Consider the following 15,906-nt stretch of genomic DNA (forward strand, 5'->3'; position numbering starts at 1 on the left):
GTTTTTTTGCGGTTAAGGCCCGTAATAGCGCCGATGGCCTGTGGGAGAATAGAGCCCAATGGCCCCTATCCTTGCATCGGCGCAGTTTCTAGGCCGAGCGGCAGGCGCAGATCAAAGCAGTGGGCGTGGAAAGGCGCACTTGATATCGTTGTGCTGGCGCTAGATGCAGCCCAAAGCATTACAACCACGCCTTTTAGGCGTAAAATTATGCACCGTCATGCTCATTGGATAAGTGCAATAAACGAATCGCACGCTTGCCTTTTTAGCTCCAATTCCAGTGATCCCGCAAAACCAGACGAAAGCCAAACGCTCTGCCCCCCCCCCCCCCCTCCCTTCATCCAGCCTGTCTGTCTGCATTATAGGCTATTATTCCATATTATTATGCTTCTCAAACCAATCTAACTGCAGTTTAAATACTGCAAGCATGTAAATACGCTACACTATAGCAAGATCAAAGTGAAAATAATGTTCTATGCATCAGCTAGAAAAATATAGCCTATTAGATTGGTGAAAGTTTGTCCAGAAAGATATCATTTTCTCTTGCCTGCTGCAGGAAGGATGATGCACATAAATATACCCTACATTATGTCAAGTCATTGCATAAATGTGTTTTTATTGTAAAACTAAATGTGAAATAGGGCCAAGTTATTGGACGGACATCACAGTATAGCAGATGCCATTAGAAGCGCGTTCCGAAGCGCGTTCCGCTGTTACTTCTCTAAATCACGTTAACTCGACAAGGGGTATATATATGCCCAGGAGGACATATATGTTTCACATAGGGTGGTGTTTTCATTTCGAGGTTTTATTTGGTCCAATATTGAAATGTTGACAATGGCAGGCTGTGTTACCATTACACATTAATTTAGAACTACCTTTTATATCTATTTTGGCTCATTTGGTGGCTATTTAGTAGCGAAATGAAGAAACACAATGCATGCTGGGAACTCAGAGAGAGAGAGAGAGAAGGGTGACAGAGAAGAAGCAGTGAAGGCAAAGAATAGGCCTGCTTTTGAAAAGCGCAAAGCGCTAAATGTAGGCCAGCTCCCAAGATATGACTAGGCTGGTATTTAGCGCCGACACGCCCACTTTGGGACTGCGCCACGCCCATTCGGCCTAAAGCGCATTTGGCAGCCTAAAGCCTATTGCTATCTTGCCGAAACAGGCGCAAGGCACGTTTTTTTGCGGTTAAGGCCCGTAATAGCGCCGATGGCCTGTGGGAGAATAGAGCCCTATATCTCTACTGTGCACTTTAGATCGTTGCTACTGTTGTCATTTGCTTTACACTTTAACTATTGTGTTGCACTTTAAACTGCTGCTCTAGACTGTTTTTACAATGTTTTTTTTTTGTCTTATTTGTTTTTATGTATGTACTTCGTACTACGCTTTCTGCAATCCAATTTGCCCTTTTGGGACACTTAATAAATCTTGAATCTTGAATCTTGAATCATGCTCCTACCCCGGCTGCGGTAATGCTAACTGAGATATTAGCTTAGCGAATACGGTAGCTAGGTCAGCTCGCTTTCACACGAGTGTGTTTGCCGCTTCTCTCAGTACTTACCCTAGCTTGGCTAGCTTTGCATGTCTGATAAGTGTTGCTTTTGCCGCTGTGCAAATAGCATCAACTAGTTTTTTTACCTTCTCCTCGGCTGAGGAGTTTTCTTCTGAGATTGACTAGCTTCGCTAGCCGCTAGCTTTCAGCTTGCGCTTACGCTCGCTTCCCCGTGCTTACTCAGGGTAGAGGCTCGCTTCACAGGGTTGTGTGCTTGCTCGTGTTAGCGTGCGCTTGTCTCTCGGTACTTGTTCATGCTTGTTCTCTCGAGTTAACAGGTTGTGTGTGTTTGCTGCCTTCCCTTCGGGCTAGGCTATGCTTACGTTACCGTTGCACACGCACGTCCGCTAGCCTCCGGGTGGCTTACTGTCTAGCTTGTGTTTCGCGCTAGTTTGCTTAAACGGTACTCCCGCTAACAGGGTGCGGCCTGCGGGAGCTTGCTACTTTAGTGATTAGCTTCCTGCTTTTCTCTTGTGCTACTAAGCATGGATAAGGGAAAGTCAGCGAGGGGATGCGCCTTGTGTAAGGCTACGTTGGCCGAGTATGACCGGCACGATAGGTGCGTGTTCTGCCTTGGGCATGAGCACGCTGCACAGGCGCTTTGGAACCCTCGGACTTGCAGCTGCTGTGCTATCTTCAACGTAGCCGTGCTGCGTCATAGAGCTTCGCTCTTTCTTGAGGAGGACATCTGAGAGAAGCATGTCTGTTGAATCTCTCCGGCCTGTCATGGGTGAAGGCCCTGCTGCTCAGGGCTTACAGGGCCAAGGGCTCCAGTCCGAACTAGACGAGCAGTCTGAGTTTAGGTGGGCGATGAGCCCATACCTTCATTCATAGAGCGGGGCGAATTCCCCAGGTATGACCCCCTAGTCGAGACTGCCCAGGAGGAGGTTCCCGTTAGAGAGGAAGCTTGGGATGATGCTAGCACCGTCACTGCTACTGCGGAGGTGGAGGCTCGCACGGAAACGAACGAGCCCTACTAAAAGCAGTTTTGTGGGGTGATGTCCAGGGCCGCAGCTAAGCTGGGCATTTCCTGGGCTGAGCCACCCCAGCCCCCTGCATCAGTGCATACTGCCCCTTGCTGGTGCTACACGTCCAGCAGAAGAGGCGTCAGCTCGCCAAGGTCTGGGCTCAGTGCCAGCCTTTGGCTTGTAGCTCTAAGGACAAGCCCACCGTCCTCGGTCCCCCGGGCCTGAGTTCGTTTGGGAGCTCTCCTTGGGCCCCATTCCCTTCGTTGGGGCACCCCCTGCAAGCGCAAGGCGCTGGGCAGGGGACCCAGCGCACCTTGGTGGTCCATGGCCACGGCCTGGCCTCGGTTTGCAGCGCCTAGGACAAGCCCGACGGTCAGCTCACCAAGGTCTGGGCTCAGTGCCAGCCTTCGGCTTGTAGCTCTAAGGACAAGCTCACCGGCCTCGGTGCCCAGGGCCCGAGTTCGGTGGGGAGCCTTCCTTGGGTCCCATTCCCTTCATTGGGGCACCCCCTGCAAGGTTTGAGCGGTGGTGGAACAGATTTGGCCCAGGTTCGGCCGCGCCCGCGTCGATCTCTTCGCATCGTGGCGCGCGACGCATTGCCCACTGTGGTTCTCGGCCCAGAGGACAGCCCCCCACTGGGCCACGACGCGCTGGCACACGCGTGGCCCCGGGACGGGCTCTATGCGTTCCCCTTGATCCCCCTGATTCGACAAGTGTTGGACAGGGTGAGGGAACAGCACCTGCGGCTCATGTTGGTGGCCCCCTTTTGGCCCAAGCAGATATGGTTTGCGGACCTGATCTCCTTGGCACAGGGGCCGTCCTGGCCGTTGCCGTTACGGGCGTATCTCCTATCCCAGGCGGAGGGGGAGGTACTCCACCCCTTCCCCAGCTGGTGGAAACTAGCAGCCTGGTTCCTGAACGGGACCATTTGCTAGCCCAGGGCTTACCCGAAAGTGTGGTGTGCACTATTCAGAGTGCTAGGGCTACTTCGACCCGCTCTCAGTACACGTACAAGTGGCGGGTCTTTTCGCATTGGTGCGTGGACAAAGGTGTGGATCCAGTGAACTGTGGTGTGCGGCCCAGTCCGTTTCCTTCAGAGCCTCCTCCAGTCCCCGCAGTCTCTTAAAGTGTACGTAGCCGCGATTTCCGCTTGCCACATGGGAATTGAGGGTAGGCCCGTGGGGGGGCTCCCTTTAATCTCGCACTTCATGAAGGGAGTGCGTAGGTTGCGCCCGCCATCGCGTTGCGTCTTTCCCAAATGGGACTTGGGTTACGGTGCTGGACAGGCTCTCGGGTCATCCGTTCGAGCCCATGGACTCCGTCGATCTGAAGTTCTGTCTTTGAAGACTGCGCTGCTGCTGGCCTTGTCGTCAGGAAAGAGGGTTGGTGACCTGATTGCCCTCTCGGTGCAGCAGTCCTGCATGGTGTTCGCGGATGATGGACGCAGGGTGACATTGCGGCCTAACCCTGTGTACCAACCTAAGAATATTAATGCCAGCTTTAGGTCTATGGTCATAGACTTGTCAGCTTTCTGTCCCCCGCCGTTCAGTTCGGACGAGGAGCGACGTTTGCACATGCTGTGTCCCGTAAGGGCGCTCTCGGCCTACGTGGCGAGAACGCGCTCGTTACGCACTTCGAACCAGTTGTTGGTCTGTTTCGGGCAGAGAGCCCAGGGCGGACCCCTTTCCAAGGATCGCTTATCACACTGGATAGTGGAGGCGATTGCTTTGGCATACTCTGCCGCGGGTAAGGTACCCCCGGAGGGTATCAAGGCGCATTCTACACGAGGTGTCGCGACGTCTTCCGCATTATTGTGTGGTGTATCGTGGAGGACATGTGCCCTCCGCCCTCATGGTCCTCTCATCACACATTTGTTAGGTACTACAGTCTTGACGTGTCCGGCTCGCTCTTCGTGCATGCGGTACTGTCAATGGCGAGAAAGTCGTCTCGTTGTCTCTCCGATGCCACATGGTAGAGCATGAGCAATTCGCCATGCGTCCGTTGTTCACCGATGCCTCTCGGGTCGCTCTGAGGAGTGCTCCCGACAGCAAGGGCAGTTGAAATTGGCACTAGAGTGAGAGCTTGAACGAAGTAAAACGTTAGGGTTGTGCTACAACCCAGGTGTTGTGTCGTTGCACAGATGGGCTGGAAGATGGAGTGACGTCTTGGGAAACTGAGCGGACGTGACGTGTCATGGGTAAGGTATGTGGGTGGCAGTCTCATTTCCCAAGCTCACCATGCCACCTGTCGGTGGATGGTTGGTTTTATTATTTATTTATTTATTAAATATTTCTTTCCCGATTTTTATCCCAGTTTTATCCCCCATTAGTGCTAATTTTAATTTATTTATCCTGGTTGCTGCTCCACCCTCTGACGATCTGGGGAGAGCTGAAACTGGCTCCATGCTTCCTCTGAGACATGGGCAGTAGCCAGCCGCTTCTTTTCACCTGACAGGGGAAGCTTCACCGGTAGGCCATAGCACGTGGGAGGATCACACTATTCCAATGAGTTCCCCTCCCTCCGAACAGGTGCCCCTAACGACCAGAGGAGGCACCACTTCAGCGACCAGGATATTGCATGTTTTGGTGTGGGGTTCCTATATGAAGGAAACCCCCAGGGGGCACGGGGAGAACATGCAAACTCCACACAGAAAGGCCCTTTTTGACTTCCGGGCGGTGGGCACTCGAGGACATGCGGACGGGCACGCACTCCTTCAGTGCTCACAGCATCCCAGGTGGGAATCGAACCCAGGACCTTCTAGCTGTGAGGCGACAGCGCTTACCACTGCGCCACCATGCCCCCCCGATGGTTGGTTTTATAAAGGTAATTTTGCAGCAAAATTGTATTCTTCCAGTTGGCTGCTGTGCGCAGCGAAATGGCACTAGAGTGAGAGCTCTCGTTCTCACTCGTAAAACCTGGGTTGTAGCACAACCCTAACCTTCTTTGGCGACACCCATAGAGACACTGCATGACATAGCCCACGCCCATCACGGGGGAAATCGCTCCGTTCATTCCCATTCACCAGCGTCATTTTCCTTTAATTAAACATAGCTAAAAGCTGTTTTGTGGTGGGCTGCGCAGACAACAAATGTAAAAAATCGCCAATTAAAGTTTTTTTGTACTCCCGAGCAAAACAAGGAAGCCATTGAGCATTTGCGAGAAGAAAATGTGGATTTAGCTGTCAAGGAAGTTGGAGTGTTCATCTTTCATATACTGTACAGTATAATGATCTTTGTGTGCAACTACGTAACATAGGAGAACGCCAGTGCGTCTGATGCCATCTGTCTGACGTTACACCAGCGTTATTCTTATTAATTTAAACATGCCTAAAAGCTCATGTCATAGTATTTCACTTCGGGCCACTGTGTGGGATCGGTTATCCAGCGTTGTTTGGGCAATGAAAAGGGACACTGCTCCAGGCCAAATGAGTTTATTTTCTCGATGTACCTTTCCCTCTCCGTTGGAGGAAGTGTACTGAAATAATCTTTTAACCCTATGTAAAAAGAAAACTGTCCAAATCCCTGTAAAACCCCGCAAAACTTTCTATCTGACGAGAGTTCCTCCGTTCGCCCCGGTTAGCCGCGGTTTGTTTTGCTAGCTGCAGTCATCAGGCAGTGCTTCCTTGTATTGTCCCCCGTCTTGGGCGTGGCTTCTGAATGATGACCCTTTTCGCAGTGTCTCTATTGGTGTTAAACTCAATTAAGGGGCACGCCAGTGGCTCACATGGTAGAGCACATACATGTAAGGCTTAGTCGTGACTCCTTCCCATGGCCAAAATTACCACTGCTCTCAGTCCCAAGTCCTGTGTTGCCTGGTGATTGTCCTGTGTCCTGTGATTGCCGTGAAAGTGTCAGTTGTCTGAAAATCTTATGTTTAAATGCCAAGAGGGAAATGCCAACATTTGTTATTTCCACTAAATTGGAAATAATCAGGAACAATTAGGGGTGTGTATGTGTATTTGTCGCGTGAATTCACGGTATGGGCGTCACGGTTCGGTGCATGAAGCGACACGACGAATACGTTGAATCCAGAAGGTGGTGATAAAGCACCTAAACACTGTTTGAACGCCATAAACGCCACAGGAGACGACACACCAAAACAACTGAATGGAACATTTTGTGGAGAGGAAACATAACCGGGGGTTGCTCCAGCGTGTTTACAAGCCGTAGCTTCCATGCTACTTCACAAAACCACAACAATATTGAAGCGTCCAGCTGCCCCCCCTTTACCGTTGTCAAAAAAGCGAGTGCAAAGCAGTATCCTAATGACTTTTATGACTCAGGCGATAAGCTGTTTTGCAAATTCTGTCAACATCAAGCCAATGAGGTAAGCTTGCTAATGTAACATAACGTTACGTAGCCGCGATGCGCAACTATAAAGGACTTTCCTTTAGTCCTTTATATTTGCGCGTTGCGGCTACACGTTACATAACACTGACAAAGCTGTTAACTTGTAAACAAGCAACTTACATCGCGTGAGATGACAAGCAAGATGCGGTGAGGAAGAGGGGATGACCCCTTCTCATGTTCCAATAATCCATTATGATGACCGAACGTAATCATTATGGTAAACAAAACTCGCATCCACTAACGTTAGCCTACTTACTTGGGAAAGTGAAAGCCACCCCACTGTCTGACAACTACAGTGGGGGAGGGGTGGGTGGGAGTAAGGCTACTCCACATGCACTCTGTTTACAAACTTGTGTACAATAAAGATTTAAAGTGGGGGGAAATGCCTTTGCCCTGTCAAACAGCTGGAATACAGACATCTGAGAGGGAGGTGCATCCCACACTTTGAAAATCGCTGTTCTAGAGTAAAACCTTTGTGTGTGGATTGCCTAGATCTTATTAAATTGTGGACATTTATTCATTCCCACTTATTAGACACTATTTCTGATGGTAAAATGAGGGTAAAAAGCAAAACACAGAATTCAGAAAAATTCAAAGGGAAAAAAACTGAATTTGGTATTTGTTGCTTTTTTCTCCATTGTACCGTATTCGTACCGAACCGTGACCCCAAAACCGAGGTACATACCGAACCGTGGCTTTTGTGTACCGTGACACCCCTAAGACCAGTCGTTCAAAAGTCTGCCACATGTACACTGCCGAGCACTGACGGAGGTGCTGATTCTGTGAGCTAACTCTACAGACACATTTTATATCTGCCTTTGCCTTTGTCTCTGCCCATCGTAGTCATTAGTTGATGCAACTTTGGCTCAGATGATGGCTTGGCCCAGTTCACTGAAATGAACTGGGCCAAGATAAGAACTTCTTATCTGCAGAGTCAATAAGGTTTGATCCTATTTGCACTCATTGTCTAATCTTAGCTTTGTGCCTATGTGTTCCCTCCTCAGTACCATCATGGGCTATCGTCTCTATTGCCTTTGTGGCCATCATCCTGGTGTTAGCATGCTGCTTCTGCATCTGCAAAAAATGGATATTCAAGAAGAAAAACAAAAAGAAGGGCAAAGACAAGGGCAAAAATGCCATCAACATGAAGGACGTCCACGATGGAGCCAAAACCGAGGTAAAGACTTTGAACTACTGCCACTTAACATTATTGTTAAGACATACAGAAAAATACCCCTCCTACACTTACACTCCTACACACTACAGTACTTTAGGGCTGGACGATATCACAATATACTTCTTCATATCAGTCAATACGGTCGATATTACGATATTAGTCAATTGTGTTAACACTAAGGACGGCCATTTATATCACAACGGATGTCTTCTACAAACGTGTCTGAAAAAGGAATGTGCCAGGTTCATTGCATTCCACTTGCATTGGACTGACTCAGAGCCCTGTAATGAAAGGGCGGTGCACCGAGTCAGTGACTGATGATGCTGTAAATGATGTATTGCAAATATCAGAAATGTATAAAAAAAAGTATATCATTGTTATTGAGGCATTTTTTGCGATAGATATTGATATTGATTTATTGTCCACCCCTACTGTACTTACTGCCAATACAGTGTATAATCCATTCTGTTGTTGTCGTTGTTGTTGTGGTGGTGGTGCAAACTCAATAATCAGTGTTATTTGTCCATATAGGGTAAATCTAAATATCTAATATAATTTATAATATATAAATATCAAATTATATATATATATACAGTATATACAGTATATATATATATATATATATATATATATATATATATATATATATATATATATATATATATATATATATATATATATATATATATATAAACACGTGTGTGTGTGTGTGTGTGTGTGTGTGTGTGTGTGTGTGTGTGTGTGTGTGTGTGTGTGTGTGTGTGTGGGTGTGGGTGTTGGCCACCTTAGAATTCCACAGAAGTCAATGATTCCCATAATGCTTCACCACAGATATTACCATCAAAAATTCCCACTTTTTCATGCAATGGCCACCACTATATATTTTGTATGTATTACCAGTATGTATTCAATGTTCCTGAGGAGATACATATATTGTAATACTTGAATGCATATTTTTTTAGATGGGCTTTCAGCATTTAATTGAGAAAAAGACATTCAATCTACAGTAATTACAGGACAGTTTATGGAAGCCTGCCAATAAAATGGCTTTAGATTCAAGAGAGAATATCTATCTATTTTTCTTTATTTTTTCTTTTTCTTTCTGTCCGTGTGAGTGTTTCTTTTTGTCATATGAAGACATGTTCACTCCTTTTAGAGTGCTGAGTAAGGTTTGCCGTGCAATGAAGTGGTATCCACCCAGAGAAATGACGTCACCAACGCATAAACAGAGGAGAGGGAACTAATGTAATTCTCCCTATAAGCAGTACAAACTGTGACACTGACTCTTTAAACCCACACCGCACTCTAATTGCACCAGTGGATCATCTTTAAACTGATGTCCTTGGTGGAATCATTTACAAAGTGTGTTTTAATTTGCAGCAATATCTCTCCCATCAGAGGTAGATGCCAAATTGTATGACAGAGACCACTTAAAGCATTTTCATACTTCATTAGACTCACTTCCTTGTAGAGGAAGGCTATAAATTATGAGCCAAGGACAATATTCAAGAGACTCCTCTATTTTCTTCTACATCCGTGATTAAAAATGAGGTGGGAAACACCTGGGAACTCAGAATGATAGTACATCACCTACGCTTATTACACCAGTAGAGTTGCCATTATGTTCCTCAAAAACAATATATGGCTGCATTGGTCCGATCCGAAGCATAATCTAATCTAGAGATTAGTTTAAAGACACTGGGACAGAGGGCTGATATTTCTGGGTTTCTGGTGCAGAGCGGACGTCTGCGCCAAGTCTTCCGTTTCCATTGTTGTTTACAGTCCAATGACATCTCATTATGCAGTTATGTGTTTATAGAGGTTATAATGACATCTCATTATGCAGTTATCTGTTTATAGAGGTTATAATGACATCTCATTATGCAGTTATCTGTTTATAGAGGTTATAATGACATCTCATTATGCAGTTATCTGTTTATAGAGGTTATAATGACATCTCATTATGCAGTTATCTGTTTATAGAGGTTATAATGACATCTCATTATGCAGTTATCTGTTTATAGAGGTTATAATGACATCTCATTATGCAGTTATCTGTTTATAGAGGTTATAATGACATGTCATTATGCAGTTATCTGTTTATAGAGGTTATAATGACATCTCATTATGCAGTTATCTGTTTATAGAGGTTATAATGACATCTCATTATGCAGTTATCTGTTCATAGAGGTTATAATGACATCTCATTATGCAGTTATCTGTTTATAGAGGTTATAATGACATATCAGTGTGCAGTTATCTGTTTATAGAGGTTATAATGACATATCATTATGCAGTTATCTGTTTATAGAGGTTATAATGACATCTCATTATGCAGTTATCTGTTTATAGAGGTTATAATGACATCTCATTATGCAGTTATCTGTTTATAGAGGTTATAATGACATCTCATTATGCAGTTATGTGTTTATAGAGGTTATAATGACATCTCATTATGCAGTTATCTGTTTATAGAGGTTATAATGACATCTCATTATGCAGTTATGTGTTTATAGAGGTTATAATGACATCTCATTATGCAGTTATGTGTTTATAGAGGTTATAATGACATCTCATTATGCAGTTATCTGTTTATAGAGGTTATAATGACATCTCATTATGCAGTTATCTGTTTATAGAGGTTATAATGACATATCAGTGTGCAGTTATCTGTTTATAGAGGTTATAATGACATATCATTATGCAGTTATCTGTTTATAGAGGTTATAATGACATCTCATTATGCAGTTATCTGTTTATAGAGGTTATAATGACATCTCATTATGCAGTTATGTGTTTATAGAGGTTATAATGACATCTCATTATGCAGTTATCTGTTTATAGAGGTTATAATGACATATCATTATGCAGTTATTTGTTTATAGAGGTTAGTGGACCTGAAACACCTACAAAAAGTATTGATTGATCAACTCCAACTGCATTCTTGCATCAATCGGACTGTAAACAATGACCGCACAGAAGCAGAAGTCTTGGCACGGACATCCCCTCTCACTGGAAACCCCGAAATATCAGCCATCTGTCCCAGAGTCTTATTGGTCGTCAGAGTGATAGACTCTGGGTGCTGTACCTGATTGGTACAATCCAAACTTCTTAGCAGAAGGCCACAGTTATTGGTCCTCATTAGTCACTGTGGTCAGTGGAGCCTGCTGCTCCCGAGGCAAGCGGTCATTTCTCCTGGTGGTGTGCCCAGACTCTGTTAACTCCTGTGTGTGGTTGTTTTAATTTGTGTTTCTTCCTTCTATGTCCTCCTTATCTGTGTTGTGTCTGATGACTGTTCGGGATGGTCACTGGCGGTAGGTTCCTAATTGCTGTTGGATCTTCTTAAGCCTGCTGCTCTGACGTTTTTTTTAGAGCCTCTTGACAACGACTTACTCCCGTAGAACTAAATATATGTAACTATGCATACAGTACATGTATATCTCTATTGTATATATGTGTGTGTGAAACCTGCATACGCACATATATATGTATGAAAGAAACACTGGGTGCGCTTTGACAAGGTTGAACCACATTGATTTATTTGCCAGGTTAAAGTCTCCTGCCTTTTGAGTCTTTGATTTACATTTCAAACAAGTGCCCACGAGCAAATGTGGAATGATTGAGAGGCTCGACAAGTGAAACGTCTTTTGAAAGTGGTGATGAAAGGGAAGCTTTCCACCTGGCATTTACATTCCCATCTGTCAAGCCAAGCCAGACAGAGCATTCCCTTTGTGGAACACAGATGCATGAAAGTTGGAGTAACCTTATAAAATCTTATTAATAAACACTCTCTAATATGGCTAACAATTTGGGCCTTTTCCTTCCTCAATCATTGCACCTGCTCTGCTTTCCACCTATACTTTATAAATGAGAGAATCCTTAAATGGGACACTGTTGAGACTTGCACCTGAAAATCCCCTGTCCCGCCCAGCGAGGCTCAATGGGAGCCCATAATACTTTGGAAAGAAAACCCACAAACCATTCAATCAGGACGAGCTCGCTCGCAAAAGGCAGACACCAAAAGGCTCAATGGCCGTTCAAATTGAATCAATGTTGTCCAGCCTTTTGCTTTCACTCAAGCAACCTGACAAAACTAATAGGAGCAGGCCCCGGTGTACATTACAACACCTGCCCACCCACCGCTGGCATGATGCTTCTAGCTAGTAGCTACCATCGGCATAGGGGGGTAACCTTAACAGCTGAGGGTTATGATGACAATGAGACTGTGTGTCTGTAATGAGACTTGGGGAATGGGGGTCACATGAGAGCACCGGTTTGTATATTACTGAGAATGCTCTGCATGCACAAAGAGAGGTCTTGGAAGGCAACTTTTGATGCTGAATGAATGACCTTGAGAGCTAGTTTGTGCCTCTTCAATCGCATGTGTTGTATTAACAAACTCCTCCACTCCCTTTACCCACCAATGCCACCACCTGCTAGCCACACCGCCCCTCCCAAACACCCCCCACCCTCACCTCAATAGCAGGCTAGCGAAAGGGCAACGTCACTTCTCTCACTCTCTGCCATTTACGACATTTCCCGGTTGATATGTGTTTTTGCCAGAGACTTGATCTGCCTGAAATAACATCAAGGGAATTGTCTTACTGTGATCTTTCCGGAAGTATCTCTGTCTCTCTCTGTGTGTGTGTGTGTGTGTGTGTGTGTGTGTGTGTGTGTGTGTGTGTGTGCTTGCGTGTGCTTGCGTGTGTGTGTGTGTGTGTGTGTGTGCGCGCACACGTGCGTGTGTGTGTGTATGTCTCTCTCTCTCTCTCCCCCCCCTTCCTCTAATGCCTGCCCATTGCTCTCATCTCTGGCGCCATCATCTGATCTCTCCTCCCTCCAGACAGAAAGGCCCACAGTTTGATAAAACAGCATCGTGAGGGTACCAGGCCCGAGGCTTTTAGTGCATCACAGAGCATGTCCTGGTGTTACTGTAACTGCTGTGGTGTCTTAGTGCTTGCTCCCCCCCCCCTTCCTGACACACACACACACACACACAAAAGAAAAGAGTGGCAGTTTTTACAGGAGTAGGTCCGCTGGCAGGACCTGGGCGGGGCATGGGCCGGCTGGGCGTCGGCACCAGCGGCAAACAGGCGACACTGACTCTTAGTGGGTGTCTCCTTCAGGCCTTGAAGGATGAGGATGATGCAGAGACAGGGCTGACTGATACGGAGAAAGAACCCGATCAGCCCAAGGAGGACGAGAAACTGGGCAAATTACAATACTCCCTGGATTACAATTTCACAGAGAATACGGTAAGGATCCGCTCTCCGAATCGCTCTCACTGTGTGTCGTTGTTGCGAAAAGTCCTCCTTCGTAAGTATGCCCCCCCCAGCCTCTGTGGTGGTCCACCTTATCATCATGTCCCCACTGTAAACTGCTGAGGGTGAAGGGGTCCCTACCCACCCAGGTTTTGCACAACATTCTCCTTTGCCTGTTTTACCATTGCCGTAACTGCTGTCTGGTCACCGGAGCTTTGTGGCAGTCATGCGGGAATATCATGGTGGTTGAGTTTGTGTACTATTTGTCTCTGAACCATGTACAAGATAGTCTTGGCATTTGGTTATTCTCTCTCTCTCCCTCTCTCTCTTCCTCCTTCATTTAAAACAGTCCCCACAGACAATCCCTCCGTTTTCATTTCCAGCAAGTGAGTTTTAAAAAGCAGAATGAGAAGCACATCAACTCCCTGCCGCCACATGTTGTGTGACAGATAATATAAACAGTGCGTGAAGGCAGCGCTGTCCCTCACTGGGCTAGCTAACTCCCCATTATAAGCAGAACTGACAGGCCGAGATTACAAAGTTACACTCACCCTACACACACACACACACACACACACACACACACACAAAGTCAAAACACACTCGCACGCATACACCACTCTCATCCACACAGAAAACCTTTGTCCATACAAAAATATTCACATCCAGTCGAAACAGTTTGTGTTCTCCTCAATGGCTCGAATTATAGTGCTAATTCTAGGAATATCCATTGTAATTCAGATTTGTATTTATTAATCTATGTAATACTCACACTTGCATGAACAATAATATATTGTTGTCAATAATTACAATCCAGACCTACATGCGTAGCTGTTACTACTGTTCAATTGTGCAGACCCTCAAATTTTCTTTTAGAGCAAAAACTGACAATAGAAAATGTAGTCAAGCCACTTTCAGACATGAACTCCAGGTCAGAGGTCAGGGTTGCTTCCCCTGAGCCGGGTGTAAAGTAGAGAGGGGGCGGGGGCGGGGGAGGAGCACCTCCGGGTGTAAAGTAGAGAGGGGGCGGGGGTGGGGGGAATTTGGGCATGACCACACAATGGGGAGTTGTGAAAACTAACCACATAGCTGCACTTCACTGTCTGAGCATAGCCTTAAGTGAATCGCATTGACATTCAACAAACTATCATGACATGCAGAGTCCGAAAACAAGTTGCTAAAAATACATAATGGGCGAAACCTGCCTAACGTTCACGGCATATAATTGTTTGCGCATAGCGTTAGTAATTAATTAAACAACCCTACAACTCACGCCCAGATGCATCGATTTCCTCGAGTCTCAAGTGCTACAAAGAAAACAGGTCTTTGCTATGTTCAGTCCTAAAATGCATCAATCCTACTAGAATTATACAGAATACAGGAAGCTAGACGTTTTTACCTTCAAAATAAAATCAATGTTGTATTACTTAGTAACAAAAAATCTGAACGGTCGACTCCCTACCATGGACCTATTATAAGATGGACTGGGCATCAGACTGGTTCAGTGAAGCCGCTGCATGTTAGATCGCTGCTCTGGCGGTTGAATCCAGTATTAGGTCACAAGGCCCGCCTCCCCATGTTAGTGGATGGGAAAATCAAAACCGAAATAATCACAGTATACGTCAGATAATTTTTTTCCAAAGGTGGTTTGTATCATTTTAGATAGTCATTATCATGCTAATGCCTGTGCAAGTGGTCATTTTTCTGATCAGTTTGTTTTTAAGTAGTTTTGACATATAAAAAGGGATAAAAATGGATGATTGACTGCTGTGGCAGCCAGTCTCAAGCCGTCATTGTCTGGACAGGCTCTTCACATTATAGATCTATCGTCATAGACAAGACACGCGGCTTCATCGTTATGTAACGCTGCCTGGAGTTCGGGTGGCTCTGCTGGGTGTGTGGGGCCGGGAGATGGGCTCTAAGCCTGGGTAGTGCAGGCCTGGAGGTCGGGGTGGCTCATGGGTTGGCTGTGCTGGCTACCAGACATATCAATGGAGTGCAATAAAAATAACTTTGTTTTGAGAAAGGTGCGCGAGGAATTAACGTTGGTCGACTGAAGTAAGTTCAGAAAATGTGTTTTACAAGTTACTCCAGCTACGGTACACGATGGTTTTAACATGCAGGCTAGCAATGGCGTTAGCCGCTGTTTTTCATTATTTATCGGCTTAATATTACTATAACTTAACAACCGATAACGATAGCTGGAATAACACAATAATACACATATTTTCAGAACTGACCAGGTTGTCCAACTGACAGGAAATGTGTTTTATAACGTTAACTCCCGTCCCGGGTATATGGATGAGGCCTAGTAGTACACAAGCACCGTTAGCTCATCGCTAACGGATTAGCATCACATACAAACATACGTTTTATTTTTTGTAGGCTATTAAAGCAACAAACGTGTTTATATGCATATCTGGGGGAAATGCTTTGACTGTGGGGATGTTCGTTCTTCACAAGCTCCTCTCTTAGTAACGATATACCAGGCAATAGACCAGGCAGCCTGGCTCACGCACTCACTGGGCTAACGTTAGGTTGGGCTGAGGGTGAGTGAGGCCTGCCTCCACTTCCGGCCCGCGCTGAGAGCGCTGAGAGC

The 15,906-nt window shown here is 45.8% G+C and overlaps 1 protein-coding gene across 1 annotated transcript in view; it reads left to right on the forward strand.

Moving 5' to 3' along the window:
• The window catches only part of syt1a (synaptotagmin Ia), a gene marked incomplete at its 3' end in the record, with an annotated part of 278,817 nt that overhangs the window by 191,613 nt on the left and 71,298 nt on the right, over positions 1-15,906 (forward strand). Inside the window, exons 3-4 of the mRNA XM_083632089.1 lie at positions 7,874-8,046; positions 13,173-13,301. Of these exons, the coding sequence (XP_083488215.1) occupies positions 7,874-8,046; positions 13,173-13,301 (302 nt within the window). The remainder of the gene's footprint in view (positions 1-7,873; positions 8,047-13,172; positions 13,302-15,906) is intronic.

This window comes from Poromitra crassiceps (genome assembly GCF_964638095.1).
Source record: "Poromitra crassiceps genome assembly, chromosome: 2".
NCBI classification, from domain to species: Eukaryota; Metazoa; Chordata; class Actinopteri; order Beryciformes; family Melamphaidae; genus Poromitra; species Poromitra crassiceps.